The sequence below is a fragment of the Bombina bombina genome, chromosome 7 (assembly GCF_027579735.1).
Source record: "Bombina bombina isolate aBomBom1 chromosome 7, aBomBom1.pri, whole genome shotgun sequence".
NCBI lineage: Eukaryota > Metazoa > Chordata > Amphibia > Anura > Bombinatoridae > Bombina > Bombina bombina.
Window position 1 is genome coordinate 619,037,116 of NC_069505.1, and position 22,453 is coordinate 619,059,568.

The 22,453-nt window shown below is 43.8% G+C and overlaps 1 protein-coding gene across 2 annotated transcripts in view; it reads left to right on the forward strand.

The window, feature by feature from the left end:
• Window positions 1–22,453, forward strand: part of LOC128635618 (uncharacterized) — a 186,182-nt gene that overhangs the window by 107,659 nt on the left and 56,070 nt on the right. For both annotated transcript variants that reach the window (XM_053688685.1, XM_053688686.1), the window contains exons 13-14: window positions 8,460–8,579; window positions 8,868–8,959. In XM_053688685.1, the coding sequence (XP_053544660.1) occupies window positions 8,460–8,579; window positions 8,868–8,959 (212 nt within the window). The remainder of the gene's footprint in view (window positions 1–8,459; window positions 8,580–8,867; window positions 8,960–22,453) is intronic.

The following is a 22,453-nucleotide window of genomic DNA, read 5'->3' on the forward strand; positions in this document are numbered from 1 at the left end:
TTTTTAATTATATTCCAGTCACCACTGCACCCTATAGTTTCTCCTTTCTCGTTTGGTTCTCGGTCGAATGACTGGGTGTGACGTAGAGGGGAGGAGCTATATAGCAGCTCTGCTTGGGTGATCCTCTTGCACTTCCTGTTGGGGAGGAGTTAATATCCCATAAGTAATGATGACCCGTGGACTGACTACACTACAGGAGAAAGGAATTTATCAGGTAAGCATAAATTATGTTTTTACAGCACTAAAGTTCCTCCTGTGCATATGCAGTCATTTCTTTCCTCAATAAAATAAAGATGCACTTTAACACTTAAAGAGAAAACAAATGTTACATTTTAAAATTTAAAGATACAGTAACGGTTTTCATGTGTTAATTTTTATTAAAAATGTCACTCCTTTCTGAACCTACTCATACCTAAGACTTTTACTGTTTAGGAGTTTATGACAGGGGACAAGCTATGCCACAATTTCTCATATAGTGTCCCAAAAATGTATGGCCCACATGCAGTGCCCTGCGCTTCCTTTCACACTCCACCTGCAGTTTCTCAGCATTTCATGCATTATCTGTTTTTCCCACGAGGTAGAAAACAGTACTAAAGGACAGATTTTTTAATAATTTAGGATGATTGATTCAATAGTTGCTATTTTGAATGTTTCTTTCTTGTAACTGTAAGGGGAAGTTACTTTGTTAGTATTTGAGGGGAAATTCTCAGAGTAATATCTTTATCTGATCCTGAGGTTGTTCGCGTTCAGTTTTTTAGCTTGCATGCTTCCATTTGTTAATTGAGGAGGTTTTGGCTACCCCGGGCGATTCCACCACTAGAACTGCTATACTCTTACAGGATAAGAGAAAGATGTATGTACACCAGGGCTTACAAGGGCAGCCAGCTGTGTGCATTGCTGCCGTCACTAGTGCGGCGTCATATTGGTTTGAGGTGTTGTCTGATGCTATTTGGATCAAGAGGCTATACAAAATGTTACATGTAGCCTGTGTTTTGACTATCAGGTGGAACCACCAATCCCTTTTTGCTCTTCATGTGTTGAAAGAACATTGCATTACAGGGATAGACTTTTTGATCCTGAGCCATCATTAGCGAAGGCGGATGCCGTTCAGGGGTCTCCTGTTCCAGATATTCTGCAGCTTTCTCCTCAAGCGTCCCAACCTTTTCTGTCCACACATGCAGTTTCCTCTCATGCTCCGTCTGGAGTTACCTTTCAAGATATTGCTACCCAGGTATCCTCTGCGGTATCTGAGGCGCTGTCGGCTTTTCCCAATGCTGCAGGGAAAGCGCAAAAGGAAATTTAAAGAATCAGTTAGCATGGTTTCGGATCCTGTTGTGGCTACTCAAGGTGCTTCCTCTCAGAAGTCTGAGAAGGAAGACACTTCGGTAGTGTCTGAGGGTGAAATCTCAGATTCAGACAGTATAATTCCTTCCTCTGATGCTGAAGTTGTATCCTTCAGATTTAAGTTGGAACACATCCGTCTGTTACTTAAGGAGGTTTTGTCTACATTGGACGACTCTGATACGACTGTCGTAGTCAATCCTAAGAAGTCTAGTAAACTGAACAAGTACTTCGATGTTCCCTCTGCTGTGGAGGTATTCCCTGTACCAGACCGTGCTACAGAGATTATTGCATGGGAGTGGGAGAGACCTGGAATTCCTTTTTCTCCATCCCCAATTTTTAATTGTTTCCAATAGCTGACTCTATTAAGTAGTCTTGGTAAACGGTCCCCAAGGTGGAAGGAGTGATTTCCACTTTGGCTAAGAGAACCACTATTCCCATAGAGGATAGCTGTTCCTTTAAGGATCCTATGGATAAGAAGTTGGAGGCATTTGTACCTGGTAGGGAGGCCAAGGACAATACGGTTAAAGTTCTCAACTTAATCGACTACATCACTAAAACAGACATTCCTGCCATTTTTCTCTCAACTGATGCAGAAAAAGCTTTCGACAGACTGGACTTATCTTGACTTGACGCTTCGACGGTTTAAATTTCCTATCTCATTTATACAAAAGGTTCTAGCCCTCTACTCCAACCCAACAGCTCAGATAAAGGTAAATGGGTCATTATCAGATTCCTTTGAGATTAGAAACGGATCTAGACAGGGGTGCCCACTTTCCCCACTACTTTTTATCCTATCCCTAGAACCCCTCGCGATCAGAATCAGGGCAAACTCTCAAATTCAAGGAATAGACATAGGGGATAGATCTCAGAAGCTAGCCATATTCGCAGACGACCTATTATTGACGATAACTGATCCACTGAAATCCACAATACACACCATGCAAGAGATAACTAAATTTGGGGAGGTATCTAATTTCTCGGTCAATATGTTAAAATCTAAATTTCTTCCTGTTAATGTCCCACAGCAGACTTTAGATGATATCAAGAATCAGTGTCCCCTTAGAGTCCAATTAAAACACCTAAAATACTTGGGTATTCATTTAAACCCCGATGCGCAAAACACACGTAAACTTAATTATGGGGAAATTAATAAACGAATTCCATTCCTTAACCTCCTCCTGGTTACTTAAGAATATTACTTGGTTAGGACGCATTCAAGCCGCTAAAATGGTTTTAGCACCTAAAGCTCTATATATTCTGCAGACTGTGCCCATCCAAAACATATCCAAAAAAATTGATATACTTCAAAAGATCATAAACGATTACATCTGGCGCCGAAGGCCGCCGCGTATCAATAGGAATACGCTTTATAAAATCCCAGCCAAGGGAGGCCTAGGGGTTCCCCACCTTAACTTGTATAGACTAGCTATCTCACTGCAAAGGGTCATAGACTGGTGTGAGTTTAAAGGAGATACCTCCAAGGGCTGGGTCCAGATAGAAAGTTACATAGCAGGTGCTAAGAACCTAGGTAGTTAGTGCTGGAATAGCTTAGCCCTTAAAAAACCGACCATCTCCCGGGCTCAAATAACTAATGGGACTAGGAAGGATTGGTTGCTCATTCAAAAATCATTAAAAAAAATCTCAACAAAATACTCCCCACTCACAAATATATTACTGAACCGTGAGTTTCCTCCCGGCCTTAGTGAAGAGCTGCAAGCTTCCGCTTCTTTCACATCCCATATCCCTATTTCCACTGTCCTAGAGAAGGGCAATCTTAAAACAAAGCAGCAGATAGATGCCCTAGCAATTCCTTTCTTCTCTTCCTGGTTTAGATACCATCAAGTCAGGCATTTCATTATTTCGCATAGGCGTAAATTAGACTTTTTACGACCACTTACCCAGTTTGAGCAAGCATGTTTACAAAGCACAAAATCTCAGAAATCAATCTCAACACTATATAAAATGGTCCTAGATAGCAAATTTCCAGATCTCCCCTCTTTCACAAGGAGTTGGGACCGGGAGATGAATACAAATACAACGCCTAGGGAGTGGAATGACAGGTTTAAAAAATTAATTAAATCTGTGCACTCTTCAGGTGCAAAAGAAACAAACATTAAAATATGCATGAGGTTGTACCTGACCCCATCTAAAATTAAGTACATATATAAAAAAAAGTTCCAGCACTTGTTGGAGATGCCAGGACCAGGTAGGACACATGAGACATATTTGGTGGGATTGTACACCTATTAAAGATTTTTGGGTGAGGATTTTCATGGAAACCAATTTAGTTTTACACACTCAAATGACACCGAATGCAGAGGTCATTTTACTTCAAAAATCACCCCAGATCCCATGCAAGATTAGGAGGCAATTATTCCAAATTATGTTAAATGTGGCAAAGCAAATGCTACCCAGGTTCTGGAAATCTAAAAAGATTCCATCCATCAATGAGTGGAGAAGATTGGTAGACTCTGATTTAATGCTAGAGAGATTTCATTATCTTAAAGTTGGAGATTTGGACTTCTTTGAGGATATGCTGTTTTTGTGGGAATCCTACAGGTTTAGTGATGGTCAATAAGAGATAAGCTCTATAGGGTTACTATGAACTGGGGGCGCCCAAGTCACCTCATAATACCAGACATACCTATCTAGCATAATCCTTTTCCCCTCAAGGGTCCTAAGGAAACACACAGTCTAACTCTGAGTACACATGGTTATTTTTAATTAAGCATAAAATTGTTGTTATTGTTGTTTGTTGTTATTTGTGTATTGTTTTCTCTGGATAGTGATGTCTATATAACTTGTAATAGGCTACTCCAGCAAAGGATTAACTATATCTAAAGCCTTGGTTTAAGCAACACTGTATTATCCAGGTGATATAATATTTGCTCTGTATAGTATGTATTGTATTATTCCTTTGCTTGATTCTGTTATATGTCTTTTGAAATGAATAAAAAAAACAATATATAAAAAAAAAAGTTGGAGGCATTGCTAAAGAAGATGTATGTTCACCAGGGTCTGCAATGGCAGCCTGCGGTGTGTATTGCCACTGTCACTAGTGCGGCAGCCTACTGGTTTGATGCGTTGTCTGATTCTATTCAGACAGATACTCCTCTTGAGGAAATCGAGGATAGGATTAAGGCTCTTAAATTGGCCAATTCCTTTATCACGGATGCTTCCTTACAAGTCATTAAAGGGACACTGATCCCAAATTCAGACAGAGCGTGCAATTTTAAGCAACTTTCTAATTTACTCCTATTATCATTTTTTTTCGTTCTCTTGATATCTAAGCTTTTTTTTTTTATATTATTCAGAACTTACATTCTTGCATTTCAAATAAAGATACCAGGAGAATGAAGAACATTTTATAATAGGAGTAAATTAGAAAGTTGCTTAAAATTTTATGCTTTATCTGAATCCCAAAAGAAAAAAATTGCTTTACTGGCTCACAGAGCCTTATGGTTTAAACCTTGGTCTGCGGATGTTTCATTTTGGTCTGCGAATGTTTCAAGTCAAAACTTTTGGCGATTCCCTACAAAGGTAAGACCTTGTTTGGGCCGGGCTTGGCCGAAATTATTTCAGATATTACAAGAGGAAAAGGACATTTCCTCTGTCAGGATAAGAGGAATAAACAGAAAGGACGTCACAGTAATTTTCATTCTTTTCGAAACTTTAAAGGTAAGCCCCCCCCCCCCCTCTTTCAAGCAAGAACAGTCCAAGCCTTCCTGGAAGTCCAATCAGTCTTGGAACAAGAGGAAACAATCTAAGAAGCCTGCTATTGACTCAGTTAGCATGAAGGGTCTGCCCCGATCCGGGAGAGGATCCTGTAGGGGGCAGACTTTCTTTATTTGCTCAGGCCTTGGTTCGGGATGTTCCGGATCCCTGGGCGGTGGACATTGTATCCCAGGGGTACAAACTAGAGTTCAAGACTTTTCCTCCCAGTGACAGGTTCCTCCTCTCAAGAGTATTTGTAGACAAGACAAAAAGAGATGCGTTCTTACATTGTATCCAGGATCTTTCTGCCCTGGGAGTGATAGTTCCTCTTCCCATGCAGAAACAGGGTCTGGGATTCTACTCCAATCTGTTTGTGGTTCCCAAGAAAGAGGGAACTTTCTGACCAATTTTAGACCTGAAATGTCTAAACAAGTTCCTCAGAGTACCGTCCTTCAACATGGAAACCATACGTTCCATTCTTCCCTTGGTTCAAGAGGGTCAGTTCATGACAACCATAGACCTAAAGAATGCGTAACTTCATGTTCCCATCCACAAGGATCATCACAAGTTTCTGAGATTCGCTTTTCTAGACAAGCACTTCCAATTTGTGGCTCTTCCATTCGGCCTTGCCACAGCTCCCAGAATTTTCTCAAAGGTCCTGGGGGCTCTATTGGTGGTGATTCAGTCTCGGGCATTGCAGTGGCGCCATATCTGGAGGCATTCTTATTCTGGCGCCGTCTTTTCAACAAGCAAACTCTCAAACTGAGATCTTGTTTTCTTTTCTTCGCTCCCACAGATGGAAGGTGAATCTGGGAAAAAGTTCCTTGGTTCTAGCTACAAGGGTAGTGTTCTTGGGGACCATAATATAGACTCCCTATCAATAAAGCTATTTCTGACAGAGGTCAGAAAAACAAGGCTCCTCTAATCTTGCCTTGCCCTTCTGTCCTCTCCTCGGCCGTCAGTGGCTCAATGTATGGAGGTAATTGGTCTGATGGTAGCTGCCATGGACATCATTCCGTTTGCTCGGTTCCATCTCAGACCTCTGTAGTTATGCATGCTCAGGCAATGGAACGGGGACTATGCGGATCTGTCTCAGCGAATAGATCTGGATCAGGCGACAAGAGAATCTCTGCCGTGGTGGTTGTCTCAGGAACACCTCTCCCAGGGAACCTGCTTCCGCAGACCTACCTGGGTGATTGTGACCACGGATGCCAGCTTGCTAGGATGGGGAGCAGTCTGGGGCTTGTTGAAGGCTCAGGATCTATGGACTTGGGAGGAGTCAGTTCTCCCCATAAATATCCTAGAGCTGAGGGCGATATTTAATGCTTTACTGGCCTGGTTAGCTTCGGCCCGGTTTTTCAGGTTCCAGTCGGACAACATAACTCGGTGGCTTACATGAACCACCAGGGAGGAACTCAGAGTTTTTTGGCCATGACAGAGGTGGCCAAAATTATTCAGTGAGCGGAGACCCAGGCCACAACTGCTGTCTATCTGCGATCCACATTCCAAGAGTGGACAATTGGGAAGCGGATTTTCTAAGCAGACAGACCGTTCACCCGGGGGAGTGGGAACTCCATCTGTAGGTGTTTTCCAGTTTGATTCTCAAATGGGTGCACCCGGAGCTAAATCTCATTGCTTCTCGGCAGAATGCCAAGCTCCCGAGGTACTGTTCGAGGTCAAGGGATCCACATGCAGTCCTGATAGATGCGCTAGCAGTGCAGTGGAATTTCAGTCTAGCATACCTGTTTCCTCCGTTCGCTCTTCTTCCATGAGTCATTGCTCGGATCAAGCAGGAGAGGGTGTCTGTGATTCTCATAGCACCGGCGTGGCCTCGCAGGATCTGGTATGCAGACCTAGTGGAAATGTCATCTCTTCCACCTTGGAGACTTCCGCTGAGGATGGATCTTCTGGTTCAAGGGTCCTTCCTTCATCTAAATCTCGTTTCTCTGAAGCTGACTGCTTGGAGATTGAATGCTTAATTTTATCTAAACGTGGATTCTCGGAGTCGGTACATATCTGTACTGGTCAGGATTCCTAGGATTTTGTCTTTTCTCCAGGAAGGTCTGGAGAAAGGTTTGTCAGCGAGTACTTTTAAGGGTCAAATATCTGCCTTGTCTATTTTGTTGCATAAGCGTCTGACGGATGTGCCAGATGTGCAATCTTTTTGTCAGGCCTTGGTCAGAATCAGGCCTGTGTTTAAACCTCTTACTCCTCCCTGGAGTCTTAACCTTGTTCTTAAGGTCCTTCAGCAGGCTCCGTTTGAGCCTATGCATTCCTTATATATTAAGATGTTATCTTGGAAAGTTTTGTTTCTTGTTGCCATTTCTTCTGCTCAGAGAGTCTCGGAACTCTTACAGTTGCAGTGTGATTCCTCTTATCTTCTCTTTTATTTGCATAAAGTGGTTCTACGTACTAAGTTAGGTTTCGTTTCCTAAAGTAGTTTCGGATAGGAATATTAATCAGGAAATGGTTGTTACTTCTTTGTGTCCTAATCCTCCTCCTCATAAGGAGCGTTTGCTGCACAACCTAGATGTTGTGCGTGTGTTGAAATTCTATTTGCAGGCGCCTAAGGATTTTCATCAGTCTTCTGCTTTGTTTGTCGTTTTCTCTGGGAAACGCAAGGGTCAGAAATCTACGGCTACTTTTTTCTCTCTGGCTGAAGAGTATAATTCGCTTGGCATATTAAACTGCTGGGCAGCAGCCTCCTGAGAGAATTACGGCTCTTTCCACAAAGGCTGTTTTCTCTTCCTGGACCTTCAAAAATGAAGCTTCTGTGGAACAGATTTGCAAGGCTGCAACTTGGTCCTCTCTACATACTTTTTCAAAATTTTATAAACTTGATTTTGCCTCGGCTGAGGTTTCTTTTGGGAGAAAGGTTTTTTCAAGCAGTGGTGCCTTCTGTTTAGGTTCCTGTCTTGTCCCTCCCTTATCAACTGTGTCCTCTAGCTTAGGTATTGATTCCCAACAGTAATTATTGATGATCCGTGGACTCACTGTGTCATTAGAAAGAAAACGAAAATTTATGCTTACCTGATACATTTATTTATTTCTTGACACTGAGTCCACAGCCCGCCCTGTTTTTTTTTCAGACAGTTTTTGTTATATAAACCTCAGGCACCTCTGCACCTTGTGTTGCTTCCTTTCTCTCCTTTTTCCTTCGGTCGAATGTCTGGGGGTTGTGGGTAGGGAAGTGATACTTAACAGTTTTGCTGTGGTGCTCTTTGCCGCCTCCTGCTGGCCAGGAGTGATATTCCCAACAGTAATTATTGATAATCCGTGGACTCACCGTGTCAAGAAAGAAATACATTTATCAGGTAAGCATAAATTTAGTTATATTGATGTAGGAAGAGAGACACATTATTTCAGTAAACAAAATATAAAATCTCCTTTTCTATACGCAGACCTATGGCAGACATGTCAGGGTATACATTGTTACCCAGAATGGAGAATTCTGCTCATGTAGAGGGGAGTCCAAATCCTGAGCACCCACAAACCTGGTATCTCATGGGCCCAGGCGAGAGGTAAGGATTTGCTTACTGTACGAGTAATACGTTTTATGGTCTACTTTATTTTTATTGTTTTAGAGTAGTTTATTTGATAAAGAAACATTAAAGGGGCCATAAAACTATTTGTTTTATTTATTTACTCATTCAAAATTATTTACTGCGTTGCAACGGATCTGCACACAAACTAAATGTTTTCAAAGCATTTAAAACGGTTTCATATCCGTGTCGTGCTTAGAACCTGCTCCTTAAAGTGGCATCACTCATTATGTATTTGCTTCTCTTGCTTATGTTCTTAACACACAGGACTGCAGCAAACACATTGACGGGAAAAGGCTCTCGAAAGAAGAAACCGGCTGCTGCTACTGCCCCTAAGAAGTCGCCTAAGAAGAGCTCACGTAAGATAAACCCAGCTTACTGTTCTTTGTATAAGGCTTTGCTTAAAGAGACAGGAACATCAAAATGATACTTTTAGATTATTAGTTTTAAACAACTTTTCAATTTACTTCTGTTATCTAATTTGTTCTGTTCTCTTGGTATTCTTTGTTTAAAAGCATACCTAGGTAGACTGGGAGCCAGCTTCAGATCGGTGGCTACGCCTCTTGGCATTGGTTCTTCTGATGTGTTCAGCTAGCTGCCAGTAGCGCATTTCTGCTCCTTCAACAAAGCAAATTTGATTATTTGTAAAGTAAATTGGATTTTTTTTTTTAATATTGTCTGTTCTGTCTGAAGCATTACATATATATTTGGGACTTTATATCCCTTTTAAAAGGACGTGGTAGTCAAAAGTGAAATACACCTAATTGCAATAAAACTTGTATTGGTTTCAGGAATAGCGTTTACTGTGCACAGCATCTGTACTGAAAAGCTGTCGCATATGATTAAGATGGCCGAGAGATCCCTATCCCTGGGGACTAATGAGCAGTTAAAGGGACAATCAACACCAGAATTATTGTTGTTTAAAAAGAAACATAATCCTTTTATTACCCATTCCCCAGTTTTACATAGCCAACACAGTTATAATAATACACGCTTTACCTCTGTAATTACCTTGTGTCTAAGCTTCTGCTGACTGCCCCTTTATTTCAGTTCTTTTGACAGACTTGCATTTTAGCCAATCAGTGCTCACTCCTAGGTCACTTCACGTGCCTGAGCTCAATGTTATCTATATGAAACACATGAACTAATGCCCTCTAGTGGTCAAAATGCATTCAGATTAGAGGCAGTCTTCAAAGTCAAAGAAATTAGCATATGAACCACTTAGGTTTAGCTTTCAACTAAGAATACGAAGAGAACAAAGCAAAATTGGTTATAAAAGTAAATTGGGATGTTGTTTAAAACTGCATGCCCTATTTTGACTTGACTGTCCCTTTAATCAATATGCAGATCCGCAAGTCATGTCATCTGTCCCCTCTTTTAAACAACAAATCTCATTCCTCTTTAAAAGGGATATGTAACCTAAATTGTTTTCTTTAAAGGGATAGGAAAGTCAAAACTAAAGTTGCATGATTCATATAGAGCATGTCATTTTATTAACGTTTATTTCTCTTGTTAAGTGTATCCAGTCCACGGATCATTCATTACTTGTGGGATATTCTCCTTCCCAACAGGAAGTTGCAAGAGGATCACCCACAGCAGAGCTGCTATATAGCTCCTCCCCTCACTGCCATATCCAGTCATTCTCTTGCAACTCTCAACAAAGATGGACGTAGTAAGAGGAGAGTGGTGTATTATAGTTAGTTTTTTAACTTCAATCAAAAGTTTGTTATTTTTAAATGGTACCGGAGTGTACTGTTTCATCAAAGGCAGTATTAGAAGAAGAATCTGCCTGTGATTTCTATGATCTTAGCAGAAGTAACTGTTACGGTTACCCTTAGTCTCGCTGAGAGATGGACCGCTTAGTAGCCTGGATCCCTATTGCTAAAGAGGGGAGAAGCTGCTTTCCATAGTATTCTATATGAGTCTCGCAAATATAGAATAATCTCCCTTAGCTGCAGTACAGCTAGGATACCCTTCTGCCCACAAAAACGAGTCAACGCTGCGATTGAGGGTCAAACAAGAACTCAGGACTGGGATGCCCAGCCTGCTTTTTATTAAGGTTACATGCACACAGGGCACTCCCAGGGGGAGAGGGGGGGAAGCACAAAATCCCCCATCACACATTTAGATAGAGAGCACTGTCCTTTGACAGGCCACAATAGGATTACAGTACTTAAGATAACAAGTTTACAAGTTCATCTTATCAATTAGCAGTCTGGCTCCAGAGGTGATTAGACAATAGTTTCTAAAAGCTGAAAAAAAAGAGTTAACTCTTTATGAAATGATACTTGTTACGGTTTTCTTGGAGCCCTTCTTAGGCGCTGGCTTGCTGGTTCAGGCATTGCTGCTGGGAAATAAGCTCTTCACAACAAAATAACTAATGCTTCTGTAACAGTGCTCCCTTTCTGTGGAACACTCTGGCAGACACGGTCTGACCCCTTTTCGGGGCAGACTAAGGCTGTCCAGACCGCTGGTTATGCGGGGCTGAGGTCGGTTTGTCTGGACAACCCGTCGGCGTTGCCATTCTGTTTCCCAGGTCTGTAAGTAATGGTGAAATTGAAGGGTTGCAACGATAAGCTCCAACGTAATAGCCTGCCGTTATCTCCAGAGACCCGGTTCAGCCACACCAACGGGTTATGGTCGGTGACCAGAGTGAACTCCTGACCATATAAATAGGGAGTCAATTTCTTTAATGCCCACACCAAAGCCAAACACTCCTTTTCGACCGCTGCATAGCTGACTTCGCGGGGCAGGAGCTTCCGGCTGATGTAGGCAACTGGATGCTCCCCTCCATCTTCGCCTACTTGGCTGAGGACGGCTCCCAGCCCGAACATGGAAGCATCTGTATGGACGATAAAACGTTTGTTAAGGGCTGGGGCCGCCAAGACAGGAGCGTTAATTAGAGCATTTTTGAGAGCCTGGAAAGCCGTTTCACAGTGGGGAGACCACAGGACCTGTCGAGGTAAGTTCTTTTTGGTCAAGTCAGTCAGGGGTTTGGCAAGTGTGCTGTAGTCTGGTACGAACCGTCTATAGTACCCTGCCGTGCCCAGGAAGGCTAGGACCTGAGTCTTAGTGATGGGGGTGGGCCAATTGGCGACAGCTTCTATTTTGGCCGGCTCTGGTCGCTGCTTTCCACACCCCACCCGGTGACCCAGGTACTGTACCTCGGCCATCCCAAAGTGGCATTTTTCTGGCTTCAGAGTCAGGCCAGCAGCCCGGATCTGATCCAGAACCATTCCCACATGAGCTAAGTGGTCCTCCCAGGACTCACTGTGGATCGCTATGTCGTCCAGGTAGGCGCAAGCAAAACTCTGGAAGCCATCCAGGAGCCTATCCACCAAGCGCTGGAATGTAGCTGGGGCATTCTTCATCCCAAACGGCATTACCCTAAACTGATATAAGCCGAATGGAGTGACGAATGCCGACTTGGGGATAGCCTCCGGGGCCAGGGGAATCTGCCAGTAACCTTTGCAGAGGTCAATAGTGGTCAGGTAATTTCCCCTGGCTATACGATCGAGTAGCTCGTCTACCCTGGGCATAGGGTAAGCGTCCGTCACGGTCTTTTCATTGAGCCTCCGATAGTCTACGCAGAACCGGGTGGTCCCATCTTTCTTGGGCACCAAGACAACTGGGGAGGCCCAGGGACTATCGGAGGGCTCAATTACCCTGAGCTGGAGCATCTCATCGATCTCCTTCTTCATTCCTGTCCTAACTGCTTCGGGGATTCGGTACGGAGCCTGGCGCAAGGGAGCTTGTCCCGGAGTATCTACCTGGTGGGTGGTTAAAGTAGTGTACCCTGGCTTCGGGGAGAAGGTGAGGTGTTTGGACTGGAGGAGTTGGTTGAGCTGCTCCCTTTCAGTGGGGCTAAGTCGGTCCCCTATCTGAACCTGCGCCACTATACCTGTGGGGAGGCTCTTTTCTAATAGGTCTGGAATGGGTAAACTGTCGGGGTCTTCCTGAGGGGAACAACATACGGCCGTCACGTTCTCTGGTCGCTCAAAATATTCCTTGAGCAGGTTTACATGGAATGTCTTTCTAAGATTGTTGTCGTGGCAGCTAGCTATCACATAAGTGGTGTCTCCCCTTTTCTCTACGATCTGGTAGGGACCCTGCCAGGACGCCTGCAATTTGTCTGTCTTCACCGGCTTAAGTACTAACACCTTTTGTCCTATGGTGAAGATTCTCTTTCGGGCCCCCCGATCGTACCATACTTTCTGTCTTCTCTGGGCCAACTGGAGATTAGCCCGCACGGATTTGGCTAATTGCTCCATTCGGTCCCTGAGTTCCAGCACGTATGGCACAATTGGGACACCGTCAGCCTCCATCTCTCCCTCCCAGTGCTCCCGGATCAGGTTTAGGGGTCCCCGTACCTTTCTTCCGTAGAGCAACTCGAAGGGAGAGAACCCTGTCGTTTCCTGGGGCACCTCCCGATAAGCAAATAGGAGGTGCGGCAGGAAGCGTTCCCAGTCTCGGTATTCCTGAGTGAACGTCTTGAGCATTTGCTTGAGGGTCCCATTGAACCTCTCACACAGCCCGTTCGTCTGGGGGTGGTATGGGGAGCTCAGGAGGGACTTAATTTTGCAAACCTGCCAGAGTTGTTGGGTCAATTCAGCCGTAAATTGGGTGCCTCGGTCGGATAGGATTTCTTTTGGAAATCCTACCCGGGAGAACACCTGTACTAGTGCATTCGCTACCGTATCCGCTTGTATGTTGGATAGGGCGACAGCCTCTGGGTACCTGGTAGCGTAGTCCACTACGGTAAGAATGTATCGCTTACCGGAGGGACTAGGGGTAGCCAGTGGTCCCACTAGGTCAATAGCAACCCGGCTGAAGGGTTCCTCTACAATGGGCATATTTACTAGCTGGGCTTTAGGGTGATCGCCTCGCCTTCCTACTCGTTGACACACATCGCAGGTGTTACAGTAAGTTCTAACGTCAGCGTGCACCCCTGGCCAAAAGAACGTGTGAGTAATGCGGTGTAGGGTACGGGTAACGGCTAGGTGGCCTGCTAAGGGGATGTCGTGGCCTATTTTGAGGATTTCTTGACAGTATTTGTGGGGCACTACCAGCTGTCGCCTACGCTGTCCCCTTTTCTCTGTCCAGCGGTATAGTTTCCCTTTTTCCCATAAGAATGTTTCGTTATCTGCCCCGCCCCCTCCGGTCTCTGCTCGTTCCCGGTACTTTTGTAAGGTCGGGTCAGTCTTAGACTCTGCCTCGAAAGCATCTGGGGTGTCCCAGGGTATGGGGCCTAACCTGTCAGGCAAGGTCGGGGTAGGTCTTACCTGTGTCTCCCGCACTGGTGAGAGCTCTCGCTCCGTCCGGGCTTGGGCCCGTGTAGTCACTGGGTCCGCCTCGTTGTTGCATACTGGAGCATAGGCAGAAGTCATGGGGCCCAAATCGTTGCCCAGTAGTACTTCGGCAGGTAAATTATCCATTAGGCCCACGTTCACAGCCCCCTTTCCCGCTCCCCAATCAAGATGCACTTTAGCTGTTGGAATTTTGTACACATCCCCCCCCGCCACTCTAACGGCCACAGTCTGTCCGGATCGCTTGTGCTCTGGCACCAAATGACTCTGTACCAGCGTGATAGTAGCCCCTGTGTCTCGCAATCCCTCGGTAGATCGCCCCTCGAGCCATACCCTCTGCCGATGGTGCTGGCGGTTATCTGAGGCAGCATATACAGGGTCTGCCTCGTGAAGCGGCCCCACATATCCCTCCATAGGGGCCTCTTGGTTAACACAGAGGGCCCGGGCCGGACGATAGGACCCAGAGGGGTAATTGTAATTCCTGGGTGTCTGGTGCGTATTAAGGGGGCAGCTAGCCATGAAATGCCCTGGTTGCTTGCATCGGTGGCAAGTCGGTCTGGGACGCTCAGAGCTGTTATTGGGTGGTCCTGAGTGTCGGACGGGCCCTGTGGGCACCGGGGCTCGGAATTCAGCACGAGGGGGTGCACGGTAAACCTCTCTGGGTTCGACCCGTGCTGGAGCTCGGTAGTTCATGGGTTCGTGAAGACGGGAGTCATAATGTTCATCAGCCAATTTGGCTGCTTCTTCTAAGGTAGAAGGCCGCCTGTCTCGCAGCCATTCCTTCCCTTGCTGTTCCATGCCATTATAAAAATGTTCTAAGAGAAACAATTGTAAAATTTCCTCCCCAGTCACCGCTTTACTTCCGCTCAGCCAGTGATTTGCCGCTCTCCGCATTCGGTGCGCCCATTCCATATGGGTATCGTTAGGCTTCTTTTCCGTGCCCCGAAACTGTCGGCGATACGTGTCCGGAGTTACAGCGTACCGTCGCAACAGTGTCTCCTTAACTAGCTCATACTGTGTCACTTCCTCAGCACCCAGAGTACGAAAGGCTTCCAGGGCTCGCCCGGATAGTTTCCCAGACAATATCGTGGGCCACTCTCTGTTGGGAATCTGGTGCAGGGCACATTGCCTTTCGAAGTCCGCCAAATATTCATCAATCCCTGTCTCGCTCTCTAGGAAGGGTCGAAATGCCGCATAGGGTATCTTGGGCCTCCCAGCATTTTCGACAGGGATGATTACCTGCGGGGCTTCTGCATTGCGGTGTGCATTCGCTAGGTTGAGTTCGTGGGCTCGAGTCTCTCGTATATCCTCGTCCGCCTCCGCCATCAACTGCTGTACCAATTCCATGGAGGGGTTCGGCCCGTATAATGAGAGCCTTTCCCGAACAATCCTGGTTTTTTCGTCACTAATCGTGGTCGGTGTTTCCGCCATTGTGAAGCTCTGATCCAGTTCGGTCAATTCTGCGATCAGCTCTCTCCTCGGCCGGTTGCTGGCGTACCCCCCTCTGCTTTCAAGTAAATCTTTTAGGGTTGTACGCTTCAATTTTTCGTAAGCGCTCTCCATCCGTTCTGTACCTCTCCTAGGAAATCCAGGAAAATCCCGCCGCTGCCGCCAAATGTTACGGTTACCCTTAGTCTCGCTGAGAGATGGACCGCTTAGTAGCCTGGATCCCTATTGCTAAAGAGGGGAGAAGCTGCTTTCCATAGTATTCTATATGAGTCTCGCAAATATAGAATAATCTCCCTTAGCTGCAGTACAGCTAGGATACCCTTCTGCCCACAAAAACGAGTCAACGCTGCGATTGAGGGTCAAACAAGAACTCAGGACTGGGATGCCCAGCCTGCTTTTTATTAAGGTTACATGCACACAGGGCACTCCCAGGGGGAGAGGGGGGGAAGCACAAAATCCCCCATCACACATTTAGATAGAGAGCACTGTCCTTTGACAGGCCACAATAGGATTACAGTACTTAAGATAACAAGTTTACAAGTTCATCTTATCAATTAGCAGTCTGGCTCCAGAGGTGATTAGACAATAGTTTCTAAAAGCTGAAAAAAAAGAGTTAACTCTTTATGAAATGATACTTGTTACGGTTTTCTTGGAGCCCTTCTTAGGCGCTGGCTTGCTGGTTCAGGCATTGCTGCTGGGAAATAAGCTCTTCACAACAAAATAACTAATGCTTCTGTAACAGTAACTAAGATCAATTGCTGTTCTCACATATTCTGAGGAGTGAGGTAACTTCAGAGAGGGATTGGCGTGCAGGTTTTCCTGCAATAAGGTATGTGCAGTAAACCTATTTCTAGGGATGGAATTTGCTAGAAAAATGCTGCTGATACCGGATTAATGTAAGTTAAGCCTTAAATGCAGTGATAGCGACTGGTATCAGGCTTATTAACAGAGATACATACTCTTATAAAAGTGTAATATAAAACGTTTGCTGGCATGTTAATCGTTTTTATATATGTTTGGTGACAAAACTTATTGGGGCCTAGTTTTTCTCCACATGGCTGGCTTGATTTTTGCCTACAAACAGTTTCCTTAGGCTTTCCACTGTTGTAATATGAGTGGGAGGGGCCTTTTTTAGTGCTGTTCTGTGCAGATAAAAATACTGACAGAGACATTCAGCTTCCCTCTGCATGATACAGGACATCTCTGAAGGGCTCAAAAGGCTTCAATGTCGTGTTTGAGGATGGTAACAAAACTGTGGCAGTTGTTGTGACTGTGTTTAAAAAAACCAAAAAAACCCCGTTTTTTTTAAATTTATTATTCTGTTTTTGTTATTAAGGGGTTAATCATCCATTTGCAAATGGGTGCAATGCTCTGCTGACTTGTTGCATACACTGTAAAAATTTTGTTAGCGTAACTGCCTTTTTTCACTGTTATTTCAAATTTTGTCAAAATTTGTTTCTCTTAAAGGCACAGTAACGTTTTTTATATTGCTTGTTAACTTGCTTTAAAGTGTTTTCCAAGCTTGCTAGTCTCATTGCTAGTCTGTACAAACATGTCTGAAACAGAGGATACTTGTTCATTATGTTTAAAAGCCATGGTGGAGCCCCATAGGAGAATGTGTACTAAATGTATTGATTTCACCTTAAACAGTAAAGATCAGTCTTTATCTATAAAAGAATTGTCACCAGAGGGGTCTGTCGAGGGGGAAGTTATGCCGACTAACTCTCCCCACGTGTCGGACCCTTCGCCTCCCGCTCAAGGGACGCACGCTAATATGGCGTCAAGTACATCAGGGACGCCCATAGCGATTACTTTGCAGGACATGGCTGCAATCATGAATAATACCCTGTCAGAGGTATTATCCAGATTGCCTGAATTGAGAGGCAAGTGCAATAGCTCTGGGGTTAGACGAGATACAGAGAGCGTAGATGCTGTAAGAGCCATGTCTGATACTGCGTCACAATATGCAGAACCTGAGGACGGAGAGCTTCAGTCTGTGGGTGACGTCTCTGAATCGGGGGAGACCTGATTCAGAGATTTCTAATTTTAAATTTAAGCTTGAGAACCTCCGTGTATTGCTTGGGGAGGTATTAACTGCTCTGAATGACTGTGACACAATTGCAGTGCCAGAGAAATTGTGTAGGCTGGATAAATACTATGCAGTGCCGGTGAGTACTGATGTTTTTCCAATACCTAAAAAGCTTACAGATATTATTAGTAAGGAGTGTGATAGGCCCAGTGTGCCCTTTTCCCCACTTCCTATATTTAGAAAAATGTTTCCAATAGATGCCACTACACGGGACTTATGGCAGACTGTCCCTAAGGTGGAGGGAGCAGTTTCTACTTTAGCAAAGCGTACCACTATCCCGGTTGAGGACAGTTGTGCTTTTTCAGATCCAATGGATAAAAAATTAGAGGGTTACCTTAAGAAAATGTTTATTCAACAAGGTTTTATTTTACAGCCCCTTGCATGCATTGCGCCTGTCACTGCTGCGGCGGCATTCTGGTTTGAGTCCCTGGAAGAGGCCATCCACACAGCTCCATTGACTGAAATTGTCGACAAGCTTAGAACTCTTAAGCTAGCTAACTCATTTGTTTCTGATGCCATTGTTCATTTGACTAAACTAACGGCTAAGAATTCCGGATTCGCCATCCAGGTGCGTAGGGCGCTATGGCTCAAATCCTGGTCAGCTGATGTGACTTCAAAGTCTAAATTACTCAACATTCCTTTCAAGGGGCAGACCTTATTCGGGCCTGGTTTGAAAGAAATTATTGCTGACATTACTGGAGGTAAGGGTCATACCCTTCCTCAGGACAGGGCCAAATCAAAGGCCAAACAGTCTAATTTCTTTCATGTAATTAGCAAGAGTCCATGAGCTAGTGACGTATGGGATATACATTCCTACCAGGAGGGGCAAAGTTTCCCAAACCTCCAAAATGCCTAATAAATACACCCCTCACCACACCCACAAATCAGTTTTACAAACTTTGCCTCCTATGGAGGTGGTGAAGTAAGTTTGTGCTAGATTCTACGTTGATATGCGCTCCGCAGCAGGTTGGAGCCCGGTTTTCCTCTCGGCGTGCAGTGAATGTCAGAGGGATGTGAGGAGAGTATTGCCTATTTGAATTCAATGATCTCCTTCTACGGGGTCTATTTCATAGGTTCTCTGTTATCGGTCGTAGAGATTCATCTCTTACCTCCCTTTTCAGATCGACGATATACTCTTATATATATACCATTACTTCTACTGATTCTCGTTTCAGTACTGGTTTGGCTTTCTACTACATGTAGATGAGTGTCCTGGGGTAAGTAAGTCTTATTTTCTGTGACACTCTAAGCTATGGTTGGGCACTTTTATATAAAGTTCTAAATATATGTATTCAAACATTTATTTGCCTTGACTCAGGATGTTCAACGTTCCTTATTTCAGACAGTCAGTTTCATATTTGGGATAATGCATATGAATAAATAATTTTTTTCTTACCTTAAAATTTGACTTTTTTCCCTGTGGGCTGTTAGGCTCGCGGGGGCTGAAAATGCTTCATTTTATTGCGTCATTCTTGGCGCGGACTTTTTTGGCGCCAAATTTTTTTTCAGTTTCCGGCGTCATACGTGTCGCCGGAAGTTGCGTCATTTTTGACGTTTTTTTGCGCCAAAAGTGTCGGCGTTCCGGATGTGGCGTCATTTTTGGCGCCAAAAGCATTTAGGCGCCAAATAATGTGGGCGACTTTTTTGGCGCTAAAAAATATGGGCGTCACTATTGTCTCCACATTATTTAAGTCTCATTATTTATTGCTTCTGGTTGCTAGAAGCTTGTTCACTGGCATTTTTTCCCATTCCTGAAACTGTCATTTGAGGAATTTGATCAATTTTGCTTTATATGTTGTTTTTTCTATTACATATTGCAAGATGTCCCAGATTGACACTGAGTCAGAAGATACTTCTGGAAAAACGCTGCCTGGCGCTGGATCTACCAAAGTTAAGTGTATCTGCTGTAAACTTGTGGTATCTGTTCCTCCAGCTGTTGTTTGTAATGAATGTCATGACAAACTTGTTAATGCAGATAATATTTCCTTTAGTAATGTTACTTTACCTGTTGCTGTTCCGTCAACATCTAATACTCAGAGTGTTCCTGTTAACATAAGATATTTTGTTTCTAAATCCATTAAGAAGGCTATGTCTGTTATTCCTCCTTCTAGTAAATGTAAAAGGTCTTTTAAAACCTCTCATTTTTCAGATGAATTTTTAAATGAACATCATCATTCTGATTCTGATAATGGTTCCTCTGGTTCAGAGGATTCTGTCTCAGAGGTTGATGCTGATAAATCTTCATATTTATTCAAAATGGAATTTATTTGTTCTTTACTTAAAGAAGTTTTAATTGCATTAGATATAGAGGATTCTGGTCCTCTTGATACTAAATCTAAACGTTTAAATAAGGTTTTTTTAAATCTCCTGTAGTTATTCCAGAAGTTTTTCCTGTCCCTGATGCTATTTCTGAAGTAATCTCCAGGGAATGGAATAATTTGGGTAATTAATTTACTCCTTCTAAACGTTTTAAGCAATTATATCCTGTGCCATCTGACAGATTAGAATTTTGGGACAAAATCCCTAAAGTTGATGGGGCTATCTCTACTCTTGCTAAACATACTACTATTCCTAAGGCAGATAGTACTTCCTTTAAGGATCCTTTAGATAGGAAGATTGAATCCTTTCTAAGAAAAGCTTACTTATGTTCAGGTAATCTTCTTAGACCTGCTATATCTTTAGCGGATGTTGCTGCAGCTTCAACTTTTTGGTTAGAAGCTTTAGCGCAACAAGTAACAGATCATAATTCTCATAGCATTGTTAATCTTCTTCAACATGCTAATAACTTTATTTTTGATGCCATCTTTGATATCATTAGAGTTGATGTCAGGTATATGTCTCTAGCTATTTTAGCTAGAAGAGCTTTATGGCTTAAAACTTGGAATGCTGATATGTCTTCTAAGTCAACTTTGCTTTCCCTTTCTTTCCAGGGTAATAAATTATTTGGTTCTCAGTTGGATTCTATTATCTCAACTGTTACTGGAGGGAAAGGAACTTTTTTACCACAGGATAAAAAATCTAAAGGTAAATTTAGGTCTAATAATCGTTTTCGTTACTTTCGTCACAATAAGGAACAAAAGCCTGTTCCTTCACCCACAGGAGCGGTATCAGTTTGGAAACCATCTCCAGTCTGGAATAAATCCAAGCCTTTTAGAAAACCAAAGCCAGCTCCTAAGTCCACATGAAGGTGCGGTCCTCATTCCAGCTGGTAGGGGGCAGATTACGATTTTTCAAAGAAATCTGGATCAATTCAATTCACAATCTTTGGATTCAAAACATTGTTTCAGAAGGGTACAGAATTGGCTTCAAGATAAGGCCTCCTGCAAAGAGATTTTTTCTTTCCCGTGTCCCAGTAAATCCAGTGAAGGCTCAAGCATTTCTGAAATGTGTTTCAGATCTAGAGTTGGCTGGAGTGATTATGCCAGTTCCAGTTCTGGAACAGGGGCTGGGGTTTTATTCAAATCTCTTCATTGTACCAAAGAAGGAGAATTCCTTCAGACCAGTACTGGATCTAAAAATATTGAATCGTTATGTAAGAATACCAACATTCAAAATGGTAACTTTAAGGACTATCCTGCCTTTTGTTCAGCAAGGGCATTATATGTCCACAATAGATTTACAGGATGCATATCTGCATATTCCGATTCATCCAGATCACTATCAGTTTCTGAGATTCTCTTTCCTAAGACAAGCATTACCAGTTTGTGGCTCTGCCGTTTGGCCTAGCAACAGCTCCAAGAATTTTTACAAAGGTTCTCGGTGCCCTTCTGTCTGTAATCAGAGAACAGGGTATTGTGGTATTTCCTTATTTGGACGATATCTTGGTACTTGCTCAGTCTTCACATTTAGCAGAATCTCATACGAATCGACTTGTGTTGTTTCTTCAAGATCATGGTTGGAGGATCAATTTACCGAAAAGTTCATTGATTCCTCAGACAAGGGTAACCTTTTTAGGTTTCCAGATAGATTCAGCGTCCATGACTCTGTCTCTGACAGACAAGAAACGTCTAAAATTGATCTCAGCTTGTCGAAACCTTCAATCACAATCATTCCCTTCGGTAGCCTTATGCATGGAAATTCTAGGTCTTATGACTGCTGCATCGGACGCGATCCCCTTTGCTTGTTTTCACATGCGACCTCTTCAGCTCTGTATGCTGAACCAGTGGTAAAGGGATTACACAAAGATATCTCAATTAATATCTTTAAAACCGATTGTACGACACTCTCTGACGTGGTGGATAGATCACCATCGTTTAGTTCAGGGGGCTTCTTTTTGTTCTTCCGACCTGGACTGTAATTTCAACAGATGCAAGTCTGACAGGTTGGGGAGCTGTTTGGGGGTCTCTGACAGCACAAGGGGTTTGGGAATCTCAGGAGGTGAGATTACCAATCAATATTTTGGAACTCCGTGAACTTTTCAGAGCTCTTCAGTCATGGCCTCTTCTAAAGAGAGAATCGTTCATTTGTTTTCAGACAGACAATGTCACAACTGTGGCATACATCAATCATCAAGGAGGGACTCACAGTCCTCTGGCTATGAAAGAAGTATCTCGAATACTGGTATGGGCGGAATCCAGCTCCTGTCTAGTTTCTGCGGTTCATATCCCAGGTATAGACAATTGGGAAGCGGATTATCTCAGTCGCCAAACGTTACATCCGGGCGAATGGTCTCTTCACCCAGAGGTATTTCTTCAGATTGTTCAAATGTGGGGACTGCCAGAAATAGATCTGATGGCTTCTCATCTAAACAAGAAACTTCCCAGGTATCTGTCCAGATCCAGGGATCCTCAAGCGGAAGCAGTGGATGCATTGTCACTTCCTTGGAAGTATCATCCTGCCTATATCTTTCCGCCTCTAGTTCTTCTTCCAAGAGTAATCTCCAAGATTCTGAAGGAATGCTCGTTTGTTCTGCTGGTGGCTCCAGCATGGCCTCACAGGTTTTGGTATGCGGATCTTGTCCGGATGGCCTCTTGCCAACCGTGGACTCTTCCGTTAAGACCAGACCTTCT